Source organism: Meleagris gallopavo, chromosome 6 (genome assembly GCF_905368555.1).
Source record: "Meleagris gallopavo chromosome 6, MGAL_WU_HG_1.1, whole genome shotgun sequence".
NCBI lineage: Eukaryota > Metazoa > Chordata > Aves > Galliformes > Phasianidae > Meleagris > Meleagris gallopavo.
The window spans coordinates 41454475-41480584 of record NC_139409.1 but is presented as its reverse complement, the minus strand read 5'-3'; the positions used below and the strand labels follow the sequence as shown (position 1 = coordinate 41480584).

The 26110-nt window shown below is 38.9% G+C and overlaps 1 protein-coding gene across 4 annotated transcripts in view; it reads left to right on the top strand.

The window, feature by feature from the left end:
* Nucleotides 1–26110, top strand: part of CPNE4 (copine 4) — a 262207-nt gene that overhangs the window by 83939 nt on the left and 152158 nt on the right. For all 4 annotated transcript variants that reach the window (XM_085226459.1, XM_085226458.1, XM_085226457.1 and 1 more), the window contains one exon: nt 1808–1995. In XM_085226459.1, coding sequence (XP_085082585.1) covers nt 1816–1995 — 180 coding nt within the window. In that variant the 5' untranslated portion in view covers nt 1808–1815. The remainder of the gene's footprint in view (nt 1–1807; nt 1996–26110) is intronic.

The following is a 26110-nucleotide window of genomic DNA, read 5'->3' as shown; positions in this document are numbered from 1 at the left end:
TGCTCCTCAACTTGTGATTTTATCAGTAGTGCTGATAAACCAGAGCCCAGTCCCCCTGTGCTTGCCATTGCTTCAGGCTAGGACTGTGATCTTGCCATCAAGCAAGAGATTTGACCCAGTATGGAATGTTGTGCTCCACTTTGTAAAAGACTTTAAGATTTGATGGTGCCATTCATGTGGTGTCAAGAGCCTTAGCTGAAAATGTGTGAGAAGTGAAAGCATAGCGTAGGAGTGCGTGGTATAGAAGTTGAATATTCTGTTTCTGCTTAATAAAGCAGCCTAATGCTGCTCCTGTTTCCAGATAGGTGTGCTTTTCCTGGTGGCAAATGGGAACACAGTGCAGGTGGCAGTATTTACAGGTGACTGGGAAGGTCTGAAGAGGGCTGGTGTGAGTGTAGGCTGTCAGGCACTATCATGATGCTGTCTCACATTTCAAAAGCCAGTTTTACTACAAAGAAATTTGCCCATAGTTCTTGAGCTGGAGAGGGTGGTTGGAGGCCATCTTTTTACTTAAATGTACTGAAGGTGTGTGATGGGGGTGGGGTTGCATTCACAACAGGCTGTGGCTATATGGTAAGGTCCTGGATGGATTTGAACAGGTTTGAAAAACTGTTCATTGTTAATGTACCTTTCTGTTATCTGCAAGGATCATCTGTCTTGTCAATCAGACTTGAATTCATGAAGTTTATTTGTATTTCTTAGATCTCCATGCTATATTGCCAAGTCTGCTTACTCTGAATTTAGAAATGCTATTCCAATTTTACAATCGTAATTAATGGGAAAAATGGATATCACAAATCTGCCCTCTGGAAAGGTGATATAAATTTTTTGCTTCTCTTTTGAACGGAGGAGGACAGGTGGACTGAAGGCAGTAAGCCTTGTGTTGGGAAATAGCTTTTCAGGGGTCAAATTGGGAAGTTCAGAACAAGTGAGTATATTAAAGTGTTCCTGTATTTCTTGTTGATGGGAAAAACAATTGCGTAGTAATTTCTTGTTGTGTTAAAATTGCTTTTTTTTTTTTTTTTTTTTTTTTTTTTTTTGCTGCTTCTGTTTGAGCAAAAGCTCAAGCTGCAAGATTTGTGGTGGAGCTGGCATTTGTAATGAAATAATGGTCAGAGGTTGCCACTAGCTCAGCCATTTGCGTTCACATTAATAGAGGTTCCTGACCCAAAAGAGCAGGCAGTGTGTAGCAGCAAGATTTGCCAGCATAAATACCCTGCCCTACTGCGTGGACCATCAATCCTGACTACTTGCTCAAGAATGGAGGGAAGTACTGTTCAGCAGTAAGTGCAGAAACAGAGGGTAAAATGTATCTTAGAAATTAAGGTCAATATGAAAGGGGCCTTCAAAGGGATTTACGCGAAGTTCGTGTAAGGTGAAGTATGTGCTTTTTAGATGGAGTATGGAGGAACAGAAACAGATTGCAGGAGTGCTGAACAAATTTAATTAAGTCTTGGAATGAGGCATTCTCAGTTGAAATTCAGAATTTTCTCCATGTCTCCTCGTTTGCCTGAGGAAATGTGGCATTGAGAGCAGGAACAGAGCTATAAACTGAGGTCACAGTTCACACCGCAAAGGGCCATCGTGGAAAGTTTCACTATGAATTTGGCTTATTTTGAAACATAAAGGACGATTTGAACCTTTCTTCCATATATTTTTTTTTTTTTTTTTCCCCCCCCCATTTTGCTTAGGATCTTGTTCACCAAGACATGTTCCCATAAGCTAGCAGAACATCCGCTGACTTCTGCATGGACATAAGGTTGTACGTGCCTGCAGTGTTCTTAATGGACCTTTTCTCTCCTTACAGGAAAAGGAATGAAGAAAATGAGCAACATCTATGAATCAGCAGCTAATACCCTGGGAATCTTTAACAGCCCATGCCTGACAAAAGTGGAGCTGCGGGTTGCATGCAAAGGCATATCAGACAGGGATGCCCTCTCAAAACCAGACCCTTGTGTCATCCTTAAAATGCAGTCGCATGGTCAGTGGTTTGAGGTGAGTGTTTAATACAATTTAAAAAAATAAAAAGATTTTTCTGATGCTTTAGGATGACTTAATGAAATTGTGACAAAATTCAAGTATCAAGAGTAATTGAGAGAAGAAGCAGCTGGAACCCTGTGGCAAAATTTTGTAAGATAAAAGGGAGATTTTCCATTAACTCTAACACTCTTTGAATCAGATTCTTAATGATACTTTGAACTTCTCTTTGGAGTCTCTATTAAAAATGAAGATGATTAAAGAATGAAGCATCATAAAACCTTTCCCTCTAGGCACTCTTGTTTCATAGAAGCTATATAATAGCAGAAATAATGGTAGTGACCATTATCAAATGCTTTCCAATCTTAAGAAGTAAAGTGCTGTGGAAGAGAGGAGTATTTACTATTAGTTGGCAAGAATTTCATGACAGTAGTTTGCAGTAGATTGGCAAATTTTGAGTATTAAGGTTGGGTCTACAGTTGAAGGTTAGTCATATGAACTAATTCATCAATTTTCACTGTATTGCAGATTGCACATTTGATTAGAAAAAATATCATGAAGTAGGATTTTAATCTTAAAAACCGTTTGAATAAAAAACAGAAAGAATGTACTAGAAACGTGCTTATTGTTAATGAAGAACATTAAATTGAATGTTAGATGTTAAATGAAATCTTAGTGGCTATTTTACTTAAAAGTTCAACTTTCGATTGACAGTCTGTGGTTAACAGCAAAAAGGCACAGTTGTTACGGAGAGTATGCATGAGAAAATTAGGCATGTCAAATCCAGTTCTTCTCTTATTTTGAGCGAGTATTCATCCCTCAGTCTTCAGCAGTTTCAGCACTTAAATAAGATTGCTGTGAGTGAAAAGGCTGTGAGTGTATTAAGAAGGGGAAATCCCAAATTTGTGTTGTGTTTTTTTTAAATTTAGCCTTTTGAGCCAACGCTGTCAGACTTCAGCAATCTTGTTCTGGTTATTCCAATAGTATGGCTTTGATCTCTGGAGGTCTGAAATCTTTCCATTGCAGGGTCAGCACCAGGATTGGAGATTTATTTATTTATTTATTTAAAATGTAGTTTTGCTCTTTTATTAGCTTGTTGTTGTGGATGCATTAGATAAATTTATAGTAGAAAATCACTGTGTAAGTAAAAGGAATGATGCTTGTGCTTCAAAATCAGTATCTTTGTGTAATTGAAATGTAAGGTGATACACTAGTAAAAAAAAAAAAGGCATTCTAGCTAATCATGAAGAAAGGAGCATTTAGCTATGCTGTATGTAATTGTTGAAGTTGAATAAATTGACTATATTTGGATTAAAGTTCAAAATAAATGAAAGGCACGGGCTTGGAAAGGACAGATCCAGCCCTTTGTGGCCATTTCAATATTCTGAATCACTTTAAATACATTTTACACAGTTTTCTGTGGCCAGTTATACGCAGAGTAAGTAGACTTAAATTATGTATTCTTATGTTGTAATTGAGATCCCTTTTATTTCATGCAGTTTTAAATTTGAAAAGTAATTGTCTGAATAGAGAAATTCAGTGAGCAGATCTGCTCACTGATATGACTCTCATCTTATGGCAGTTGCTTCTACTGTCTAATGAAAGTCCAGGATATTTGTTTTGGTATGAACAAAAAGTTTTTATTAATTCATGTTCCTATCGGCACTGCAGAGCTAATACAGCTCTGGTGTGATGAGCCATTTTCTATTCTGGTCCTCACATTCTCAACAACATTTTTAATTAAGCTCCAATTGCTGAGTTAAATTGAGCAGAGTCACTCAGGTATAGCTGAAGACATAATTTGGCTGGAAGAATCTTCTGATGATGACAATCAGTGATCCAGCAAGATCTCAGGCTGTAGACAAGCTAGTAATTAAAAATAAAAATAAAAATAAATTTAATTGCTATTAAAATTGATCTATTCAGCATAGGAATTACTCAATGACAATACAAAGAGGATTGGAATTTAAGATTTTTCTATCTGTGCGTTTGGAGACTTCATGAAGGTGTGTGTGTGTGTGTGTGTGTGTGTGTGTGTGTGTGTGTGTGTGGTTAGAGATTTGTATTTATTTAAACACGGTTTTCTGTCTTATCTTTAGCTGTGAAACCATTAGGAACACATGCAGGGCACAAGTACTCAAGGCAGTCTCAGTGTTGTCCTCAGTTCTGGCACAGATGAGCTTGCTGTGTTTTTCTTCCCGTCTGGTAGATACTTCCCTACAAATTAACACGCACATGCACACACACACCATGCATATCTCTGTGTTTGCATGTTCTTATTGTCTGGAAAGCACTGTCTCCCCCAGTAAAGGATTTAAATGATATATCACATCTCGCTGAAAAATTGTCAATCTGCTCTTTCCCTAGCATGAATTTTGCATTTTTAGATTGAGTTGATATGTCAGAATTTAGGATTGCACTACCCGTTTGTACTAAAAGACAATCTGGTGATCCACGGCTGAATTTTGGCTCTCCTGGGCAACAGTTCTAGGCAGGTATAGTTCCAGAATGACCAAGTCCTACTTTTTTTTTTTTTCTTAAAGTGCTTGTTTAGGAAAGTCATTTGATGGCTGTTTTCCAGTATTAATTTGAATTTAATTACTGAACAAAGTTTCAGGATGGTGAATAACTGGATGGGGTACTGGAATCAGACAAAAGTGTCTGATGATAAACTCTTCTCAAATCATTATAGTACCCACCTGCAGTGTGAATGTGTTTTAAGTAATAAGTGTTAATTGCGTACAGCACTGCAGTCTTCATCCCAGATGTGCTAGCACTGAAATTCTCATTAAATTATTATTCCTGGGAAAGTAACTTGGCCTGGTTCACTGGTTATCATCTTCATCTGGCAAGCACTGAAAGTCAGGGATGCTGCTGAGCTGTATCTGGTCATATGGGGCTTACATGAGATCAGGAGGTATAATGCAACCTGATTTACCCGGGTGGAAAGTGTCATCTGTGACTATGAAAAGAGAAGAGCAGCTCTGGAGAACAGCCAGTCTGGAAATCAGGTAGGGCTTCCTGCAGCTGAGTTCTTAGTGTATTCAGCAGTGGGACTTGGGAGATCTGCTGCCTTGTGTATTTGAACAGCTAGCAGGCATTCTTGCTTTTTTTCCTCTACGTTTTTTAATAACACTTGAAGTATAGAGGAAATAAATCAGCACTGAAAACGGCATGCACTTGCTGAAAATCACATTGGTAGAATGGGGCTGCCGTTTTTGGACAGATAGGTTTGTTTACTGAAATGGATTTACTTACTTTTTTTTCCCATGTAAATGTTGATTGAAGTCACAAATTCAATTAATTCAGTGAGTTTTGATGAAAACATGGGGGAAATCCAGAACTCTGCCTCCCCAAGTTCCAATCTCCATTCCAAGCAGATACTGCCTCCTCTTGCTGCTCTGTGCATGGGGAAGGGAGCTTAAGAGAAGACCTGGGGGCAGACTTCTGTTATTCATTGCCATAGATACGCTTCTGTTACCCATCTGTGGCTGTCACAGCCCACTGCAAAAGCCAACGAGCCATGAAATAGAGGAGTCTGTGGGTTGACATGTACCATGACTGTACCGAAATGTTCCAAAATAACTAAAAAACACTGTGAAGAGCACACATATATAAACCCTTATGCATTCATTTGGTGTTTTATACACATCTTTTTCTGTTCATCTGTATAAACAGAGTAATAGATCAAGTGTTTGGATGGAATTGGAAGTTTCTTCATCAGAAAAAAAGAACCACCAGCAGCAGCCACATAGTCATCCTCAAGGCCTGTCTCACTCCTGTCTCACATGTACTGGTTGGTGATGGTGAAGAAGTGTGTGAGATCAGGGAAATGTGAAAGTATCTCTTCAGTTTGCTCTGCTAGCCCCCAGCAGTCACCTCTGTGACTTCTTAAATGCTTTGTAGCTGACCTTTGTAGCTGACAAGCAAGAGTAGATTTAATCTCCATAACTTTATTCAAGTATTTTTTTTTTAATTATTATTTGAAGAAATAAACTTTCACAATATTCTAGGATGTAGGGTTGAGCAGTTGTTGGATAAAGTAATATTACTTCTCTACTTTGAGACTACCACTTGCTGATCCCTTTTAAGTTTTGTGTTGTTGTTTGTCTGGTTTTGGTTTTTTTTTGTAACTGTATTGGAGGAGATGCTGTGGAAATCCTTTTTCATTTTCTCAATGCAGTTTGGGATTTTAGTCTTCTAATTTTTCTGTGACTGGGTGAAATTGCAACTGTTATGTTGTATATTATGAAGGCTAAGTATATCTATCTTATCAAGGAATAGTTTGGATGGTTATTTTAATGATGTTTATTTCAGAACACTTCAGAGAGGCAATGCCAACAGCTACTTCTGTATTCCCAAAAAGATTTTCAAGCAGTAATTTGGGATTTGTCCTCTGCTTTAAAGAGCTGTGAGGCATAACAGAATTAGTTTATTGGATGTTTGGTTGGTTTGGGGATTTTTCTTGAATGTTAGTCAATGCTAGAGCGTATTCTGGATATTCTTTTCCCATTTTAATGCTACAATTTCAACTTGAACTGGCATCCTATACAAAATTAATTGTAGGGTTGAGGTAACAGTAAGATGAACATATGACTTTATGAAGATTTTTCTGGTTGGATGTTTTGTATCAGATCATGGAGATAGTGAGGTGCTTTCACACAGTAGTTGTCATGAAATTACCTCCCGCCAGTGTGCAGAAACTTAAGATTTGCACACTAGGGTTTCTTCTCTTCTAGGTATAAGATGGGTCTGGTAATTGGAAATGCTACCTGCGTTTTCTCCAACCAAAATTTAGATCAAAGTTTTTAATGATCTATTTCAGATTTATTAAAAATACTTTTGGAATCACTGGCAGCTTGCTTGTGAAAGCCAATGTGGAATAAACGAATCTTTAACTGAAATGATGAAGACCTTCAGACCATCATCAGAAAAAAGGGCAGTGAGATTCTTTTTAAGCAAGGGAGCATATGGCCAAGCTCCTACCATATGTGACTTGGAACTGACAGACTAGCTGACTGGCCCCAGCTGCCCGGGTATCTCAGGTCTTCAGAGCGCTTAATCTTGCATGCAGATCTGTGCCCAGCCCCTCTTGCAGGTGTTACTCATCTTTTCACCTAATAAGAAGAAATTGCATCACTCCTTCTGCATTTGTTTTCCAAAGAATATTCCTAGAAGATATTGCTTAAGAGATTTTTATGTGCCACGAGAGCCATGTTTGTTCTGACTCCTCAGCCGAAAGATGTGACTTTTATTTATTCTGCAACAATGTGTCTGAGAATATGGCTTTATAGCTTATTGCATCTTCATAATTCAGTATTGCTCTTTGTGCTTTTTTGAGTGTATGTTGATGCTAATGAAAGCGTCTTTGCTTAGGACTATTTCGTAACCTCAATTGCTGCGAAAATTTGCTTTTGGCTTCTTTTTTCTGCTGCTGGTAAACTTGCCTGAAGTCACTTTCACTGTATGAAAAGATAAAGTCAGCTCATCTTTTTCAAACGCCCCTGGAAGTCTGTGGGGTCAGGCTGCAGGCTTATTGAATATTTTATCTTGGTCTACTCCTAGCCTGAAATAATCTCATTGGATATTTTATGTTCAAGTCTTAATATTTTGGAAGCCTCCTCTATTCCATGGGTCTGTCTGTTGAAGGACTCTTTCAGGAAAAGAGTTAGCTCTTTTCCTTTCATTAACTCTTTCAGGAAAAAAAGGTGTTTTTTTTTTTTTCATGTGGGTATGGTACTGTTCTAAGACAATTGGATGAGAGGAGAGCACTGATTCCCTTAAATTCTTAACCTGACATGCATATTTAAAAAGGACAGGCTTGAAAGATCATTTTATTATAGTAAAGACAGGTGGAATTTTCTGTGCAGTTTTCCCTCATATCCTAAAGAACATCTTTCATAATATATCTGTTCAGCTCCTAATGCTTTGAGTACATTTCTGTGAATGCATGCACATAGGCTTACAGCCTGGAATTACATTTTATTGTAGTCTTTTTTTTTTTTAAAAAAAAAAAAAAAAGAAACACAGTTCTTTTCATTTCCGAAGTCTTTCCCAACTTGTACAAGGTCAGAAGTCTGAAAACTAAAGGTTGTAAATCTTTTGTGATGGCAAATATTTGATTAAAGTGGCTACTGGGAATTTTTTCCTCCCGTGTCTAGTTTAGAAATATGGACCTGAATTATATAACGTTAGAACACTAGAAATACAAAGGTTTTGATGAGATTTTTTTTTATACCCGAGGTAGTAATAAGTGACTTTACTTTAAATTCATTTTATAGTAATTACTTTTTTGCCTTCATTCTTTATCTCACCCATCACTGCTGCTTTCTCTTCAGCTTTTTCCTCACCACAGCATTTAGAACATATCCACAGTGCTGCATTTCCTGTCTTTTTACATCAACTAGTCTTGACATTAGAACTCATTTGAATCAGACAGATTGTCTTAACTGAAGTCAAATCTTGTCACTCTGAGTCAATATATGTGATGAAATATCATAACGTTCCACTAGCTCAGTCAGTAATATCTACTTCTGTAGTACAGTTTCTGAAAAGTAATGCAGGGACAAAGGAAAGAGAAAACATGCACTGTAGAGGTCTGTTTTCTTATTGGAAATGGGTCTGTTTGAGGTGGTTTCCCCTCTAGAAGACTGGTGGGATCTTGTCCTACAGCAGCAGCAGCAGGATGCCAGCCTATGGTTCTATCTGCACAGCTACTTTTTTTTTTTTTTTCCAAGTGCCCTGCCATCACATCATGCATAGTGAAGAGATTTTTCTCACCACTTGCACAAATGTAGTCTTGGGAAGTCAGCTGGGAGAACTTGTATAAAGCAGTAGTAAAAGCTACATGGTCTTTCCTGGTTCCTATGGCCTTGAGCATCCTCTATTGGGAAAAATCTACTGTTGGAATCAATTTTCAGAGCCTTCAGTCTGATAAATCTGAAGGAGCATGGAAATGAAAATGGAAAAAAAACAAAACAGATCACATAGTCATTTTCTCAAATTAGGAAATAGTTACCTGCTTAAAAGTCATTTTACTGTGCTAGCTTAGATGAAAAGCTGAATGCTTTGCACTTGTTTACATCCTGCTTCATCATCTACTGGGCACTAAAAAGGGTCACTTCTTGTGAACAGTTTCTATATAATCACACTCCAGTTGCCATCTTCAATTAGAGCACTACTGTGTGTTTGCAAGGAACTCTGTGCACCTGTCTTTCTTTGGAACTGTGAAAGAGGGAACTGGGCTGGTTGCTCACTCATGAGATTTGTGTTGCCTTTGCAAATGCATGTTGTTGCTGATAGAAATGTCTGGAATGGTTTTAGGCTGCCTAAAAAGTCTGCCTTCACCTTAACTCGTGAGTAGTTTGAAATATGGAGAAAGGACTGGGACGAGTTCTTATCTATCTTTGTACGTATCGTGTTTCATCAAAATACTATGGCTGGCAAAGTATACAATTTATTAAATAAGCTTTTTGTGCCTCAGGAGTAGGGCACTTGAACTGAATGTTCCTCCTGCTCCCAGTTGTGAATATTTCTTTGCAGTTATTGCATTTTCATCAGAATTTCTAATGATCCTGAGACATACTTGCAAGTACTGCCTGTAGTATTGCGATCTATTCTGTAGTATTCAGTTAATGCTTCACCAACTTTCCACCACTTTGCTCAGAATAGTTACCCATGGAGGCTGTGATTTTAAAAAGTTCTCAGTCATACTAATAGAACAGCGGTTTGCTAATTTTTACTATCAAAACCAGATCAAATCTTTTAATTTTGTTGTATGAGTAAGTTTAAAAAAAAAAAAAAAAAAAAACAGAGGCCATTCACAATGTTTTCAGAATTACCTTAGGAAGAAACCTGAAGAAGAGGAAGGCTTTGCAGCAGTCACACAGCTTTTCTGTGTACAAGCATGTAATGATGGTCTTTAAGCAAAAAGGCGGTTCATCAGGTGAAGGAGCTTAAGGGAGAGTGGTATCCCCGTGTCCCTGGAGGGCAGAATAAAGTAGTGTGCACAGAGAAGGCAGAGATGGTGGGAAATCTTTAAACACTGGTTTAAGATAAGACCAAGGTAAACTAATAGAGAGCAGTGAAGAATGAGCTTAAGAAAGAACTTGCTTTCTGTTCATCTCATTCTTTCTTGCTCAGGAATTAAAACAGAGGTGATAAAATAGAAGCTGGGATGCATTTCCTCATGCAGTGCTGTACTAGGTTGATGAAGATGCACATCCTTAGAAGAGCTTTTTCAGTGGCATTCAGCAAAGGAAGGTATCCAAAGAACTTATAATGAAAAAAATACAAGTTATTAGAGAAATGCTACTGTTACTCAATAATAATAAAATAACAGCTTTCTGAAGAGGTTGAACAGAATCTCAGCAGCTCACGTGGCTGAGTTGCCTTAGTGAGAACTTTGCTGAATTCCAGTCCCAATTTGTGAGATGGGGAGGATGCATTATTGCTGCATGTAGTATTAAGCACATCTGGCTGCTTTGAGTACTCTTTGGCATTAACTGAAAGGAAAAATGCTACGGTTCAACAGAGGAGGAGTCGCCATGCTGCCATCAGAAGCTCAACATTCAAAGAAATGCATTTTTGATCCTTTTGCCCACTTTCCCTGCAGTTTAGTTATCTATCAATCAGATATGTAATTTTTTAAACTTAGATGAGGAGTGGAAGTCTGCTTTTATCGTGGGCAGGCAGACACACATTTCAGATGGGCTCAGTGATATGTCTGCCTCTTGTGAGCTATTTATTACAGATACACAAACTTCACACATCTCCAGGACAGATTTTAAGCCTGACTTGCCTTTAGTAGTCTGACAGATTGTGATAAACTTACAGGAAACAGGAATCTTTGGAGCTGGTTTGCAAGTAGATAATTCACTGGATTGATTCGGTACATTAATTCTTAACCCATAGCATCAAAACGGGGCTGAGAGATTGTCAACAACCTGAATCCCTTTTGCTTTTATGGTGAAGAGTTCGTGAGCTTAATATGAGTTGTTTCATGAAGATCCTAGAATGGGAAGAGTGGCTAGAAATTGCTAACTGATTTAGGAAAGCAGGCAGATTCACTGTGAATGTTTTCTGGAAAGTTTTTATTCCAGTATTGAATAACTAAGGATACCAGATTCATTAAGTTGATCTGGTTTAAAACCAGCATGTAGTAAGGTACCATGTTGTTGATATGAATTGATGGAGCTTAAGTTTATGCCAAGGAAAATACAAGCAATTCCATTTGAATTGTTTTCCATCTTCCCACACGTTTGAGTGTAAGTAATAGCTAGTAATTCCTGGCTTGTATCAGAAATCGTGTTGCCAGCAGGAGCAGGAAAGTGATCATCCTTCTGTACTCAGAACTGGTGAGACTGCACCTTGAGTGCTGTGTTCAGATTTGGGCCCCTCACTGTAAGAAAGACATTGAGGCGCTGGAGTGCGTTTAGAGAAAGACAACAAAGCTATGAGGGGTCTGGAGCACAAGTTGGGATGGTTCAGTCTGGAGAAGAGAGGCTCAGGGGAGAGGTGATCGCTCTCTACAGCTGCCTGAAAGGAGGCTATGGTGAGGTGGGGATCGGCCTCTGCTCCCAGGTAACAGTGATGGGATGGGAGGGAATGGTTTAAGTTGTGCAAGTGGAGGTTCAGGTTGGATGTCAAGAAAAACTTCTCGGAAGGAGTATTGAGGCACTGTACAAAGGCTGCCCAGAGTGGTGGTGGAGTCCTTGACCCTGGAGGTGTTCAAGAAGCATTTAGGTATTGTACTGAGGAAGATAGTTTAGTGGGAAACATTGGTGATAGGTGGATGGTTGGACTGGGTGATCTTGGAGGTCTTTTTCAACTTTGGTGATTCTATGATTCTAATGCAACATATTTTTAAGCTATGCCATTATCAGGCCAGAATATAAATTCTGTGGAATTTAACTGACAACTGTCAAACTAGATTTCCTTATACATATGCTGGCCTTATCTGTTAACAGGTGTTTGTGGTCTTTACCTGAATTTTTTTCTTAAAAAAAATTGAATAGATTGACTTTTTTCTTTCGATGCTTGAGATCTTTTGTATATAAAAAAGCTAAGCTCCAAGCTGTGCCACTTTGCATCAGTTATCCACATAATGCTGAACTGAGATTTGTTGTACAGTTTGTAGTATTCGATTTGTATGTGATACTTGTGAGTGCTCAGAGCAGAATGCAAAGCTCATAGCTTGAAGGCCACCTCACTGACTGTTTTGCTTGTAATGCAGCTTTGCTTTCAGGTGCTTTGCATTTTTCTCACTGGAAGCTAAGAATGCCTCTTGGTAAAATGTAATAATTACAATTTCTTCTCTTGTTCTTTATGTTCTTTGTGTTTTTCCAAAAGAAAATCCTAGAAGGTGACATGTAAGCTAGGAAGAGCCTACCTCAGAGTAGTAAAGCAACAGGGTTGAAGGATTCCCATATTCCTTGCATGCTGGTGCTAAATCAACAGATTTACATGCCTTTTGTTCAAAATGTCACACTTAAAGATGGTAAAATGTGAGGACCAGTTCTTGATCTAAACAGTCTCCTCGGGATGAGCTATAAGTCACAGGAACTGGAATAATTGCTGCAGTCCTATATCAATATGTAAGTTCAAAAGTGTACTGTCCTTCTGGTTTTTTAATAATTTAGTTGAAATTTATGAGCAAATATTACCTGCAATGTCTGAAGTAAATCTCACCTTTTTGTGCAATGCTTAGTTTTTATTCCACACACGCACATCTCAGAAATTGTGATTTTTGAAAACAGAAAACGATCCATTTTGATATAATCATAGAATGGCTTAGGTTGGAATGGTCTTCAAATATCGAGTTGTAACCCCTCTGCTGTGGGCAGAGCTGCCATCCACCAGAATAGGCTGCCCACGGCCCCATCCAACCTGGCCTTGAGCCCCTCCAGGGATGGGGTATCGGCAGCTTCTCTGGGCAGCTGTGCCACTGCCTCACCACGCTCTGAGTAAATAACTTTTTCCTAACATTTAACCAAAATCTCCCCTCTTTCAGTTTAAGGAAAATCCCTCCTTTGTTTTGTCACTATCAGACTGTGTAAAAAGTCACTTCCCCTCCTGCTTGTACGCTCACTTAAAGTACTGGAAGGCTGTAACGAGGTCTCCCTATACACCCTTCTCCAGGTTGAACAAACCCAACTGCCTCAAACCCTTCTTCACAGGAGAGGTGCCCTCTGATCACCCTTGTTGCCCTCCTCTGGATCCTGTCCAAGAGCTCAGCAACCTTCTTGTGCTGGGAGGTCCAGTCCTGGACGCAGTACCCCAGATGAGGCCTCATGAGGGCAGAGTAGAGGGGTTCAATCACCTCATTTTGATAATCACAGTTACGTAATCTAAAGGAAAAAAACTAGTATTAAGCCTTTTGTTCTCCAAACATTTGAAAAAACTCATTATCTTCCTATTGCAACAGCAAGCTCATACATACTGCTGATGTAGAACTGGCTGGTATAGAACTGAGTGCATTATATCATCTCTCTATGCTGCTTAAGGGAAGCATTACAGTAATCGCTGAATCTTGTTGTTTTTAACTTTAAATGCTCTTTGAGGGCTAATTATTCTGCTGTAGACTTGCTATGTGTGTAAACTTAAAGGCTTATATTACTTTTAAGTACTAACTGCTGCACAATCTGTAGATTAGATTTCGTTTTTCAGTATTTGTCCAATATTATAAGGATTTAAAGCGACCATGTTATGACCTTCAGGTACCTTTGCTTTCCATGGTAATAAAGGTGACTGCAAGTGCACGTCGAGGGAAAATACCACAACTCTCTCAACTAGTAATATTTTGTCTCTGAAACCTACGATGAAACCTTTCCATTTTACATAGTTAAGAATTAAAGAATGATTAGAAACATTGCACTTTAAGAAACCATTCAAAAGCCTGAAACTTTTCTTCATAATTTAGGAGAACTGTCAGCAGTTTGTATTATTTTTTGAAAGGTAATACTGAGAACCCCAACGAATACATGCATCTTTAATAAACTTTGAAACCAAGGAAGCCTGTATTTTTAATACATTTTAATTGTATGTGTTGGGAATATTTTAAAATAAGATTCTAGGACAGTGATAGAGTTCACAGAGTTTACACTGTTGCAGTACACTTCCTTCTATCTGTGTATCCTTTTTTGAAGCAGTGATGTGCTCTTACCCTCTTTACTGAAGCACAGCTGATGTGGGCTAATTATTTTTATAGCTCCCTTGCATTGTATCACTCTGCTGCTTCTGCTGATTTCAGCTGGAGTTGGAGGTCAGTCTATTTAAAGAGCACACACTTTTATCTTGACGTCTCTTGTGAAGTGCTGTATAATTTGGCTACTCCTGGGGATCTTTGTGGTGAGAATACATAATTTACTGACCATCTGTATGCATTCTCCTTTTCCTTTTATTTCAGCTTTTCCTCCCCTCATCTGTAAAGGTGGCAGTCATGTAACATGTATGCAGAAGCATTTGGTAAACTGCTGGCCAAGTTACATACTGTGACTAATTAAAAAGTCAGCTTTGTGCCAGCAGTTGCTGTAACTACATCAGTCATAGAATGTCTTGGGTTGGAAGGGACCCCAAGGATCATCACGTTCCAACATCCTGATACAGGAAGGCTGGTGTGTTGCATGTAACTACTGAAGAGAGATGTTCTTGATGTAATCGATCAGTTTGTTCCAAAATCAGCTTGAGCTTTTTCATAATGCGATTGTTGATTTCTTGACAGCCAAATATTGCCTACAGCAAGTGTTCAAAATGCCACGCTAAACCTTACTTTGTGACTAACATTTTTTGGTGGGCAGCTGAGAAGCCAATCTCTCCCCATATCAAAGACTGCCTAGATGCAGAGCTACTGGAAGTCCTGAATGGTCTGACTGGAGCAGCTTAAGCTTGAGGACAGTATGTGTGTGAGTGGGAGAAAGAGGAAAGCAAGGTAAGGTGAAAAAGGCATTAATATAGGAAAAAAACAACAAACAAAAACAGCCAACGAGATTGTGTCTAAAGAGAGGAAAGCATGAAAACTTGAATATAAGCTGGAAAGCAGTAGTTGGTGGTCCCAAGAGAAGCCTAGAGAATAAACTTTTGGAACTGATATTTGGCTAAAGGATATCCATGGCTCTGAGGAAAGAAAAACTTTGATCATGTGGCTTCTTAATTAACGTTCTAAAATAGTTACATCAAAGCTGCCAGATGCTAGCCTCGGTTTTCCTTCTTAATGGAATAACCCAGCTGACCCAAATCTTGGCACATAGTTTAGGTGGGATCATACTTTAGTGAGGTTTTCAGTGGGATTTGTGTGGATACTCCTTCCTTTTTGCAGCTGTTTTGCGGTATCTCTCTATAAAAGTAACTTGGCATGGTGCACCTGTAAAGTGGTATTTCACATGACAGATTCATGTCAGTATAGATGTGATGAATCACCATCATTGCAAAAGGCAATCTCTTAAACCACCATGGAGACCTTGTATTCAGCCTCATAAATTAGTTTCTTTCTAAAAATATAAGTATGCAAACTCAGAACTAAAATTATTTTTCTTCAGAGATTTTTTTTCTCCGGTTGTTTGCCATTCTGTTTTCTATCTTTGTAAACCTCTTAAATATAAGGTCATGAGGCAAGAAGTACACAGAAGGGATACTGGCACCCTTATCTAGTTCTTTAGGTGCAGTCGCAATATAAATAATCATAAAGACAAACTTCTGAGAAGCAGGAATTCTGATACAGCTGAGATGAAGTAGTAGCTTACCCTGCAGTAAAAATTTTTATTCGGAGCAGAGAGAAAAAGATTGCAAGACATACACGGATTTTTTTAATTTTTTTTTTTTTATGTATCTTTTGCTTGGAGAAAATATTAAACGTGTCTTGTCACTTGAGTTGGCCAAGACTATCTTGTTGGAGCTTTTTTCTTTTTCCTTGAAAAAACCAATTATCCAGCAATTTGGAGTGTTTGATTTAGACACACTTTTTAGAGATCAGCATTCCTGGCACATGCTGTGAAGAGCAATTTAAAATTAAATGGCTGCTTTAGACTTTTAAGAGCACCTGGATGTTATTTTAGAAGCAATTAGAACTCTGGGCCAGCACCTTGTAGAGTAATTTAAATGCTTTCTGTGTGTGTGCTTTTATTTTTTTTTTCCCTTTCTTTTTTTGTATTTGAGTACTACTTTGTGAGGAATTGATTTGAACAACGCAGTGCTGAGCTCTTCAGATTCTGAAGTGCTTCCAATACCCGATTGTGCTGAGCTGCAGATCATCTCCACTTGGTCTTACAAGGCCAGCCATCTTAAGAATATCACCCAGACAAAGAAATGAATCTGGGCTCTGAGTTTATTGAATATATTTTATTTCATGTATTTCTCTATGATTTTTCCTGTCTCTGGCTTATGCATAGGAGACGCTCCTTAGGTCAGTAGAAGTCATTTAGAAGTTTCACAGGAAAATATGGGCATGTAGAAGTAGTCAATTGCACCATGTCATTAAAGGATTTGAGGGAAGTTTTGGCATCAATAAAATGTTCAGGAATAAAAGGATCCAGGGGGGAAAAAAAAGTGAAAGAATCCTTCAGTTATATTCAGTAGTACACCATTAATGGGCGTGATCTGCTCTGTACCACATGTGAGACAGTGGGCCCTTTGGGGATGAGGTGCAGGAGAGAAGCAGGTGATGATGTAACTAAGGGTTATCATAACATACACGTAGAAAGAGAAACTGGCTGCACACTTAGCCTCCATTCTGGGTGTTGGAGGTGGTATGGGGTAATATATGCCAATATAGAAATGCTTTATAACCTAGAGCTCTGAAACAGTGAAGGTAACATAAAACCACATAAGCACCACCCCATATTGGGTGAGTATCTGGCAAGAGGCTGGGGAACAGCTCAATATACTTTTGCCTTTGGGCTGAGATAAATAAAACATTATAAGATACATTAGAATTTCACTGGAGTGCAGAGGAGGAGAATGTAAAGTCTGAATATTTTGTTTTCTGTCTGAATCACTAATGTGCAGTCAGTTTAATTAGAATAATTAGTCATTAAATATATAATTGGTTTGAATTTTCCTGTAGATTACATAGAGCTCTTTTGAAGAGGAATGTGCTTATTTGATAGTGATCCCGCAAACATTTATACAGAGTCTGAGCTCATTGTGCATGAAGAAGTGTGTATGCAGCAATATCCCATTGACTCAAAAGGGAATTTTCCCTTTTAGCTATAGGGCTTTCTTAATTTGAGTTTAGTCACTGGGCTACTTTTTCCCATGACTTTGGGATTTGTGGCTGGTCTGTTACCCTAGGGATGCCTTCAGCAGGGTACTGCTTTGATCCTTACAAAAAGTGCTGGTGTTTGTGTAACAGTGACTTAGAATGACCATCTCAGCCTCTTCCAGAGTATATCTCCTGCACCTCTCCATGATGGCTTTTTGGATCTACTGTGGTGAGTCCTGTTTTGGGAAATGACCCAGCTGAGTAATAAACAGAGGCAAGCATGTGCTCTTGTTTTCCTATGGACTTTGTTAGATCAGTTCCTAGATCCAGTTCGTCTTAAAGCTATCCTCACATCTGATCCTGCAAAACACAAGATTTATCTGGATTTCAAATTTCTGTTGACAAATTTCTGAAATTACATCCTTGTTGGCATCCCATCCCTTGTAATGATAGCTTAGTTGAAGAGGAGGTATTTGTGTTCAGAAACACAGAATATCCTTTCATTTGGTGGCCCTGCCCACGGCAGGGAGGTTGAAACTAAATGATCTTTGAGTTTCTTTTCAACCCAGGCCTTTCTGTGATTCTGTATCTTATCTCAATTGCGTATTCTCTAATGGTACAGTTTTTAAGTTCTCCCTATTTCCTGGGAAACTAATGTTGAGAGGCTAGTTCTCTATTCCTTGTTTATTTCTTATGTTGAAATTGTTTCTTACCCGAAAATTATGTAACAGTTTCACTACAGGTAGTAAAACTAATGTCAAAGAAGTCCTAGGAAGGTATTAAGGCAGTATGCATAGGATTTTCTACTTGTAGCATTGTTATGTACTTTAGTCTAGTTTGACAGTATGATTATAACAGTAGATTCTGTACATCAGTGATGTAAGAAAACATATAGTTTCAATTATCTTGTGCAACAAAATGCAAGCAAAAGCTTACAGGCTTTCATTCTATTTTTATGGTACTTTAGTTAATTCCTTTTTTCTACTTTGGCATGCTGTAAAGTGTTTAACATAAAAATACATGATTCAGCAAAGGCTATAAGGATTTTTCTTACTATGCTATACAGCACTGCAGGTACTGTGATTGAAATAAAAGAAGGTGTTAAGGTGTATCTGTAGAATAGGACTGTGTTAGTTGGTGACCTCTTTGTAGGTTAACAGAAAGTTTAAATATTTAATAGCAGTGCTTTTTGCCTCTTTTTGGGAGCAGGGTACAACAATTAATATATATACCCTATCATGCTCTCCCAATAAGATGCTGTTTTTCAGCATGCTCAAGTTATGACTGCAATAGAAGACTGTATTTGTGATTCAGTGCCTTATCAACATAGCTTCCCCTGTTAAAATAATATATTTGGAGTCAGTCGGGTGCCATAATAGTCCTTTTTAATACTGAAAGTCATTGTGGAGGATCTTGCTGTTATAGCTCATGAATGGCTTCCACTGAGGTTGAGCGAAGTTCAGTATAACGTTGGTTCTATTGGTTTGCTCAGCTGAAAATAGCTCTAAAAAAACAGATCTGAAGAATAGGAGTTCCTTTGGGGTGCTAGAAACTGGAAGAAATGTAAAATGTCATCAGTTTATCTGTTTTGATGACTTGAATTTATCTGAGCTTCTGTGTAATCATTTGGGTTCTGAACAAACAATCAAACATAGGATAATTTACGTTTTAAAGGACACAAATACAATTTTGGTTGTATTTCAGATAGTCATTCAGTTGCAATCATATGCAAAATATGTCTGTCCTATTCCAACTCCTTCCCTAAATCTGACCTGTATTTTCATTTTGGTTGAAGAAATGAACACCAAACCCAAAACACACTTTACAGAAAGCCTTGCATTGTAAACCTACTACAGAATTCACTCCATAAAGCACAGTGATGTCTGTGATCTTTTGAGTGGTTAAAAAAAAAAATCACACATACTTCCAAGCCATTATAAAATTCAAGTACAGCATACAAGTTACCTAATGTTTTCTCAAGAGGAATCACTGTATGCCACCTAGATTATACAGTCAGCTAGAATAACATCTGCAGTTACCTCACGCTTGTGGATGTTACACAAGTGACAGTGCTGCAAGCCTAGCGTATTTGAGTGTGATAACTAACTTCTGTTAACTAACGTTTTCTAGGTAGCCTCTCAGAAATTCAGGAAAAAGTTAGAAAAAACTGGCAGATGTGTAGAAAGGAGAAGGGAGGGGGGTTTGGAGGGAAAGAGAAGAGGGAGCTTTAGGGCTGTATCAACTCCAAGTAGAAGAACAAAATAAGGGGGTGAAAAACAGAATATTTTGTGTTTTTCATGTACTTTACAAGTGTGAGCAGGGGGAGCTGGGGACTTGTAAGAAAGCTAAATCTTAAACTATTTGAGGGGAAAGCACTTAACTTTGTTCATTTAAGTTAGAATAAAACAACTGAGCTCCTTTCAAGCAGCTGTATGTTGTAGCAGTTTGACTCAAAGATAAGTATACTTTTCAAAAATACATTTAATTTCTGCATAAATTTAAAAGCTTGAGAAGTGTGTTGGGAGAATTAACATCTCCGCTGTGACGCAACAAAGAAAGTCACCCCCTGCTCAAGCTTTGGAGAGCTATGTCCCAAGCTGTTCAATAAGTGAGCAGGAACGTCAAAGGGATTCTCTTCTTTCCCTTGAAGACAGCTTCACTGTTTTGATTTCAAAAACAAAACCAGTCTTTTCCAGTTTTCAGAAGTGCTACTTTTTCCTGCAGATGCCAGTTTTTTTAGAGTGCTCAGTTTCAGAGAGCTTACAGTGAGCAAAGAGGAGAAGAAAAAAGCCAAGGACAAAGAAAAAAAAACGAATGATAGGAAAGAATTCTCTCTGTCCCTGAGACTTTCCTGCTTTTACTACTAAGTGCTGCAACTTTCTTTCAGTCTGCATCTTAGAAAGTGACTTAGCAGGATCCCTTGGGTCTGTCTGAGGTGGGTGTTAGGCATTCAGTCAGAGCAGCATCTCTGTGCTGTGAGGCATGGGGGAGCACACAATGGCATTTCTAGCAATAAGCTTGTCAAAATAAGCGGTCTTGCATTTAAAATATGTATTTGGAATGTGTTGCCTGCTAATACATATTCATATCTTAAATGCAAATATCTCCCTTTCCTGCACACTTCGTGGATGTTTGCCCTCTCTATTTGGGTTGTGTATCATATGGCTTGTAAATAAGAAATGACAAGTTGTGTAATAAGTGGGGGGGGAGGGAGGAGGAGAAGAGGAGTTAAAGTGATTTGATTTAATAAGAAACATGCATAATTTACACGCACAGCACTGTTCCACTCTGATTCTGCATACTTTAATTGCAAATCCTGTGACTTTGTGCCAACTAATATCTTAAAAATAATAGACTTTTACTAGCATTAAAGATAAGATTTTTGAAGTGAAGCTTGCTTGCTATACTAGGCATCCTGCAGTGGTTTAGCTTTGAGTTGAAGTTTCTGAATGTCCTTGTTTCTTTGCAAGGTGAAGACAGATATGTCAGGTTAGCTAGACAAATCAGATATACGATATGAGCGTGAGAATGTGTTCTATGTGATGTTTTTATCACACCCATTATGTTGGAAATACAAATCGTTTTAGGATGGATTTAGTTCTCTCTAATCTGTAAGTGATCTAAGCGGAAGGCAGAAATTAATGTTAAAATTTGTGGTACCCTAATATCTGTACTTGTTTGCCCTTGCAATGTAGTGGTGGCATGAAGCCAGAAGATAGCTTGAGAACATTTGTTAAAATCACAGGTATTTGTGCCAGACATTCCACATGAAATGGATTTGTTTTGATGCTGTAGTTGCAGCCATGCCTGGGAGTAGTCGGATAGATACTGCCTGCTGGACCCCAAAGTAATAATAGATGTTTATTTCCTTATAAAATTAGACCTAAATAAACGGGTGGCAGCAAAAAACAGACAAAGATAAAACAAAAACCCAGCAACATACATATGCTACAACAACACCAAATGCAGAGTTGTTTCTAGAACTTAGTGTGGATTCTGTACATGTACATAACCTTCTGTGTATGATGGCCAAAGGGACTATAAATAGGCAGAAAGTGGGAAAGCTATTATGAACTGTCATTTAGGAAAGGCTGTGTATGCCCTGCTTCAAGGAGCATGGAATTCAGTCCAGAACTAGCACTGGGACTTGCCTCAAATAATCAAAGTGGGTGAAGAAAGAGAGAGTCACATACAAATGGGAGTCAAAAACTGCTACTGAGCATTAGGAATGAGAAAAGAATTGGGGCAGGTGTAGGTTCTAAATGAAAAAGTTTAAGCTATATCTGTTTTCGGTGGAGATGCTCAATGCTTATTTGAATAACTAGCCAGGCACCTCTTTGCTGCTTCACTAAAGCTTATCTCCTTTGTTATATGCTCTGTGATCTGACACAGTTGTATGCCTCCACTCACTGGCTGTATAGTCCCCAGTGTGCAGATTGGTTTCCAGTACCTGAAGAAACTTCATGAACCTACCTGTTGACACTGCCATCAAACCTAGCCCAGTGTTTCAGAGTTGGATCTCAACATGGGTCAATTTAGATTTCCAAAATGAGGCAAACCCATACAATTCTCAACCCAGATTCTGCTACGGTTTGTCATTTTTGTTTTGTTTTTAAATGTGGACTCATCTGTAAGTGTCATAAAGTATGCATCTTTCTGTTTTTGTTTGCTTTTTCTCCCTTATACCCTGTCCGAGACATCACTATTATTTCAGCGAAGCATAAAATCCAAAAATGCCATTGAAATTAGTAGCAATGCTGGAAATTCACTGTAATATGGGGAGAGGTATAGAGGAAGAAGAGTTATTTGCTTTAGGGTAGCAGTTAATGTAATGTGCTTTATATATGATTTGATTCCTTAGGGAACCAAGGAATGACTTCACTATTTGCGTCCCCTTTTCCAGTCCTCCCCACGCTTTTTTGTTTCCATGCTTCTCTGCAGAGTCATGTGGTCTATAGAGCAGCATGTCATAGATCTAATCCCCAGCTGGGAATCATTAAACACTCTGAAATGGAAATAATTAGAGACTTTTATTTTTTTGTACCCTCGCTCCATATTATCTTCTCTAGAGAGACTGAGCAAAACAAGCAGTGAGGAAAGACTGCTCTCTGAGAAGTAACTGGGAACTGTCTCCTGGAGGCAGTTAAATACAAAAGAGAGTGAAATTTACTTTTCTGAATTGTGGAGTGGATTTCTGAGCAATGAATTACTCCTTGTCTCTCGAGTAGTTTCATCAGTTTTTCTGCAAAAAATATGACGTAGCTGAATGCGAACTGGAATTTTATCTTCTAAAATAAGTGGAATAAAATTGGAGGAGGAGTTACAAAAGGTAATAGTGTCTTTATCAGGTTTGCTGACTCTTTTTGATTTTTTTCCTTTTTTTAATGCTTTGTACTTTTGAAAGTAAGCTAATCATCCATTTTGGATAGGTAAAAATATGTTCCATATAGTTACAAAAGCTTTAGTTCTTTGGCAAATCATGCTTCTGCGCAGCAGTGGGAAGATAATCAGCCATTGGGTTCTGATTGCTGGTGCCTGCTGGGATGTTTGGAGGGAAGGCCATTTAAAGGGGCAAGAGCTAAATTTTGATAGGAATTGATATGGAAAAAAATTGCAGTGTAGTGGTTTACCAGGAGGCTTCTCTCCTGCACTTCTGTTGACATCTTGCAAAGCCTGACTCACCTGCCAGTGGGAGCATGGTGGGAACTGCATGCAGTAGTGGCCAAGCTTCTCTGTGGAGCCTGTGAAGAGTGGTGATTCTCTAGCATGCTGCAGTGGTGGCAGGTCTGGTGTGGTGCTTTTTTTTTGTTTGTTTGTTTGTTTTGTTTGTTTTTCCCAAACAAATACTCATTAAAAACAATATGGGGGAAGTGGTGTGATTTTGATTGGGAAGCAAGTAGTACTGTGGGTGAAGATTTCCATTTCCTCCTAATATCTGCTCTTTTCATAACACTCTCACCTTTGTTGGCCTTTCTTTTTCCCCACGTGAATACCTCGTACTTTACTGCATGTGTTATTTAAAATCCTAGAGTTGTAGCAGCCACTGCTGGGAGTCTGGAGGTGCTAGAAGGGGAGACACAAAAGGAGAAAAGTGAAGAACAAGATAACAAGGAAGGTTTGTTTTCAGTACATATGCTTCAGGAGCTGAGCATGGCAGGAAAAAAAATGTTAGTGCACAGGGAAGTTTGTTTTGGAGCTCCCTTCTTGTGTCCATATTCATCTCTGATCTCAAGCAGGGGCATATGGACTAGCCATGACCTGGACAGCTCTTTAAGCCGGGTGATTTTGTGTTGAGCATGTTAGTTTGCACTGTAGCCCGAGGGGATGAAAACAACTGTGAGCAATAAAAATGCTGTGTAAAAATACCATATGCTATTCTTTGGATACCTACCCAAAATATTAAACACCTGAAAAACTTGTGAGATTTGTATAGATTAGTATCTTACATCTGAATTCCTCCTACGCTAAGTCTGGTAATGCAGCCTCCAATGAGCAGAACTCCAGGCAATGACAAAGTGGTATCCCTTAGGAGTTTAGCTTACCATGAGGCCTCAGCCCAGCTGTGTCTCGAGGTGCCTCCAGGGCTGGGGGCAACAGAGCTGCCAGCACTCATCCCAGACCAACGCTGGGCAGGTGCCAAGATCAATGCCATTGCAATGTTACTGCTCCACTTCTTGTCCAAAGGAACTTGAGAAATCAAAGCTTGTCCAGAGATCTGTAAGTTGGGCACCGTGATGTCAGCTGCTCATGCTTCACCAGGAGAGAGTGCTTCTCTGGCCACCCCGGTCATACTCTTATTTAACCACATGGGCTGTGGCAGCATGCGTGGCAAACTTTTGGGCTGTTGGGCCAATGCCTTATTGCCACTGCTCATCCAGTGCTCTGCTGTGTGTTTAGAAATCATAACTGCTGTTTGGCACTGTGTCTTACAGAATGCATAAATCAGATAAGCTCTCGCACACCCTTGGAAATGAGGGTAAGGGACGATTTACTCTTCTTCTGCTACCTTGGTGCTTCTCAAACTGATTCCTGTTTGGCTTCCAAATCTTTAATTTGGGTCTTATATTTGGTAACTATTATATATATCCTTTTATCACCCCAGTGATGCTGCCAGCATAATGTCTCACTTGTCCTCCTCATACTGACATGGAAATATCATTTCACTGCTCTATTTATCATTCCTTCTTGAATAGTCTCCCAGGATGCATTCTCTGGAAAACAGCCAAATCATTGTACAAGGCTGTATCTGCTGAAATCCAAATGAATATGAAATAAAATTCTCCTAGACTGTTCTTGCTACAGGAGATTCCTGTTGCAGGCTGACTTTTAATGGTTCAGATTGATATTCAGCTGCATTTCTAGATAAATGCATTCACTTCAGCCCCAGAAGCACAACGGCTAACTCTCAGTGCCTGTGCCTCTCTTACAAATTCTGAAACAGACATGCCTAGTTCAGAGTTCTATGATAATAGACCAGAGGCCAGGAGAAGTGGGCAGCTAACTCTTTTGATAGATTTCTTAAACCTCATCACTGCCATATCTAACAGAATGGAATGGCAAAGGTCAACTAAGCAACAAGGGAGAGCTAATTAGGAAAAGGGATGTGTTGTGCCCCAGAGGAAGTGAGCTCCTAAAATATGTTGCTTTCCGTAAAGCCAGACTGGCTGGCATTATGACTCTGTGCTTCTTTCTTTTTGTTGTTTTTATTTCTCCAGGAAAAACAGGTTTCTCTTTGTGCAGAGAAAGCATATCTGTAGTGCCCGAAAAAGCACAGTGTAAATTTTTGAACTGTTGAATATGTACCTGTTTTAAAACCATGACGAAATCAGCAACTTGTGTTTTTTGGAAGCAACATAACAATCTCAGATGCTGAGGACTGATCTGTTTGTAAGTTTTTATGGACTTGAGTTTAGTGGGGCAAAAAAGGAGAGGCAAATTTTCAGCTTCTCACTTTTCTGGTGTTCCAGGCAAGCACCATATGGTAAAAGCCGGCATCTTTACCTGGAAATAGATTTTGCTTTGCCTTTTTGTTCTTGGTTCTTAGGATGTTACGCTTTCCTGTGCTCTGTTCTTCCCTTTGCCTTTGCTGTCCTCAGTGGCAGCAATTAAATTTCTAATTTTACTGGTGAACACCAGTTGGGCTAGTTAAGAGCGCTTCCATACTAAGGATGCCTCACAGTTGAGTTCACCACAGTGCTTTGTTGTGAAATTGCACTGTAATCAGCTTACCAAGAACTATGAACAACATATACCTTGACTATAGCACCACTAGGACTATAAGCACCCCTTGGTGCTTTCTATGCTTATATGCATATGTGTGTATGTATATATAGTTTTCAGTTGCTTTTGATTTTGCCAAACTGCTTCTGTTTGGGTTAACACATTACACAGCAGACATGAGCCTCCTGTTGTATTCCTTCTTGTGAAGGAAAAAGTGCAGTTTAATGTAACCAGCATCAGAATGAAATTCAAGCCACGTAGCCCATAAAGTAAGCTGTCTTCCTAGCTCTGCTGTTCTCTGTTGGCCAGGATGGGAGGACTTGGCACCTCACTTAACCAGTGACATTGACTTGAGCGATCTTCAGTCTCAGGATGAATCTCACTGCTTCAGACACGTGCTTCCTGCCTTCTTATGCTTCAGCCATCGTCTTTGGAGCTGAGAACTGAAAAATGACTTTCAAGCAGGTTTCAGTTGGCATCTGTTCTTCACAGTATTTCAGAACAACAGCAAAAAAAGAAACCTGTGATGTGATAACGGATGGTTTTTTCTTATGTCTCACACTATCAACAAACATCTTTTAGGTTCAGTGAGAAAACAAAATTAATAATATTATCCTTTCTCTTCTCAGAGAAATTTCCCCCTCCATTTTTTTCCCCCCGCTTCAGACGTGTGGATTTATTGCTTCAGGCACTCCTGCAGCATTGCTAGGCGGTCAT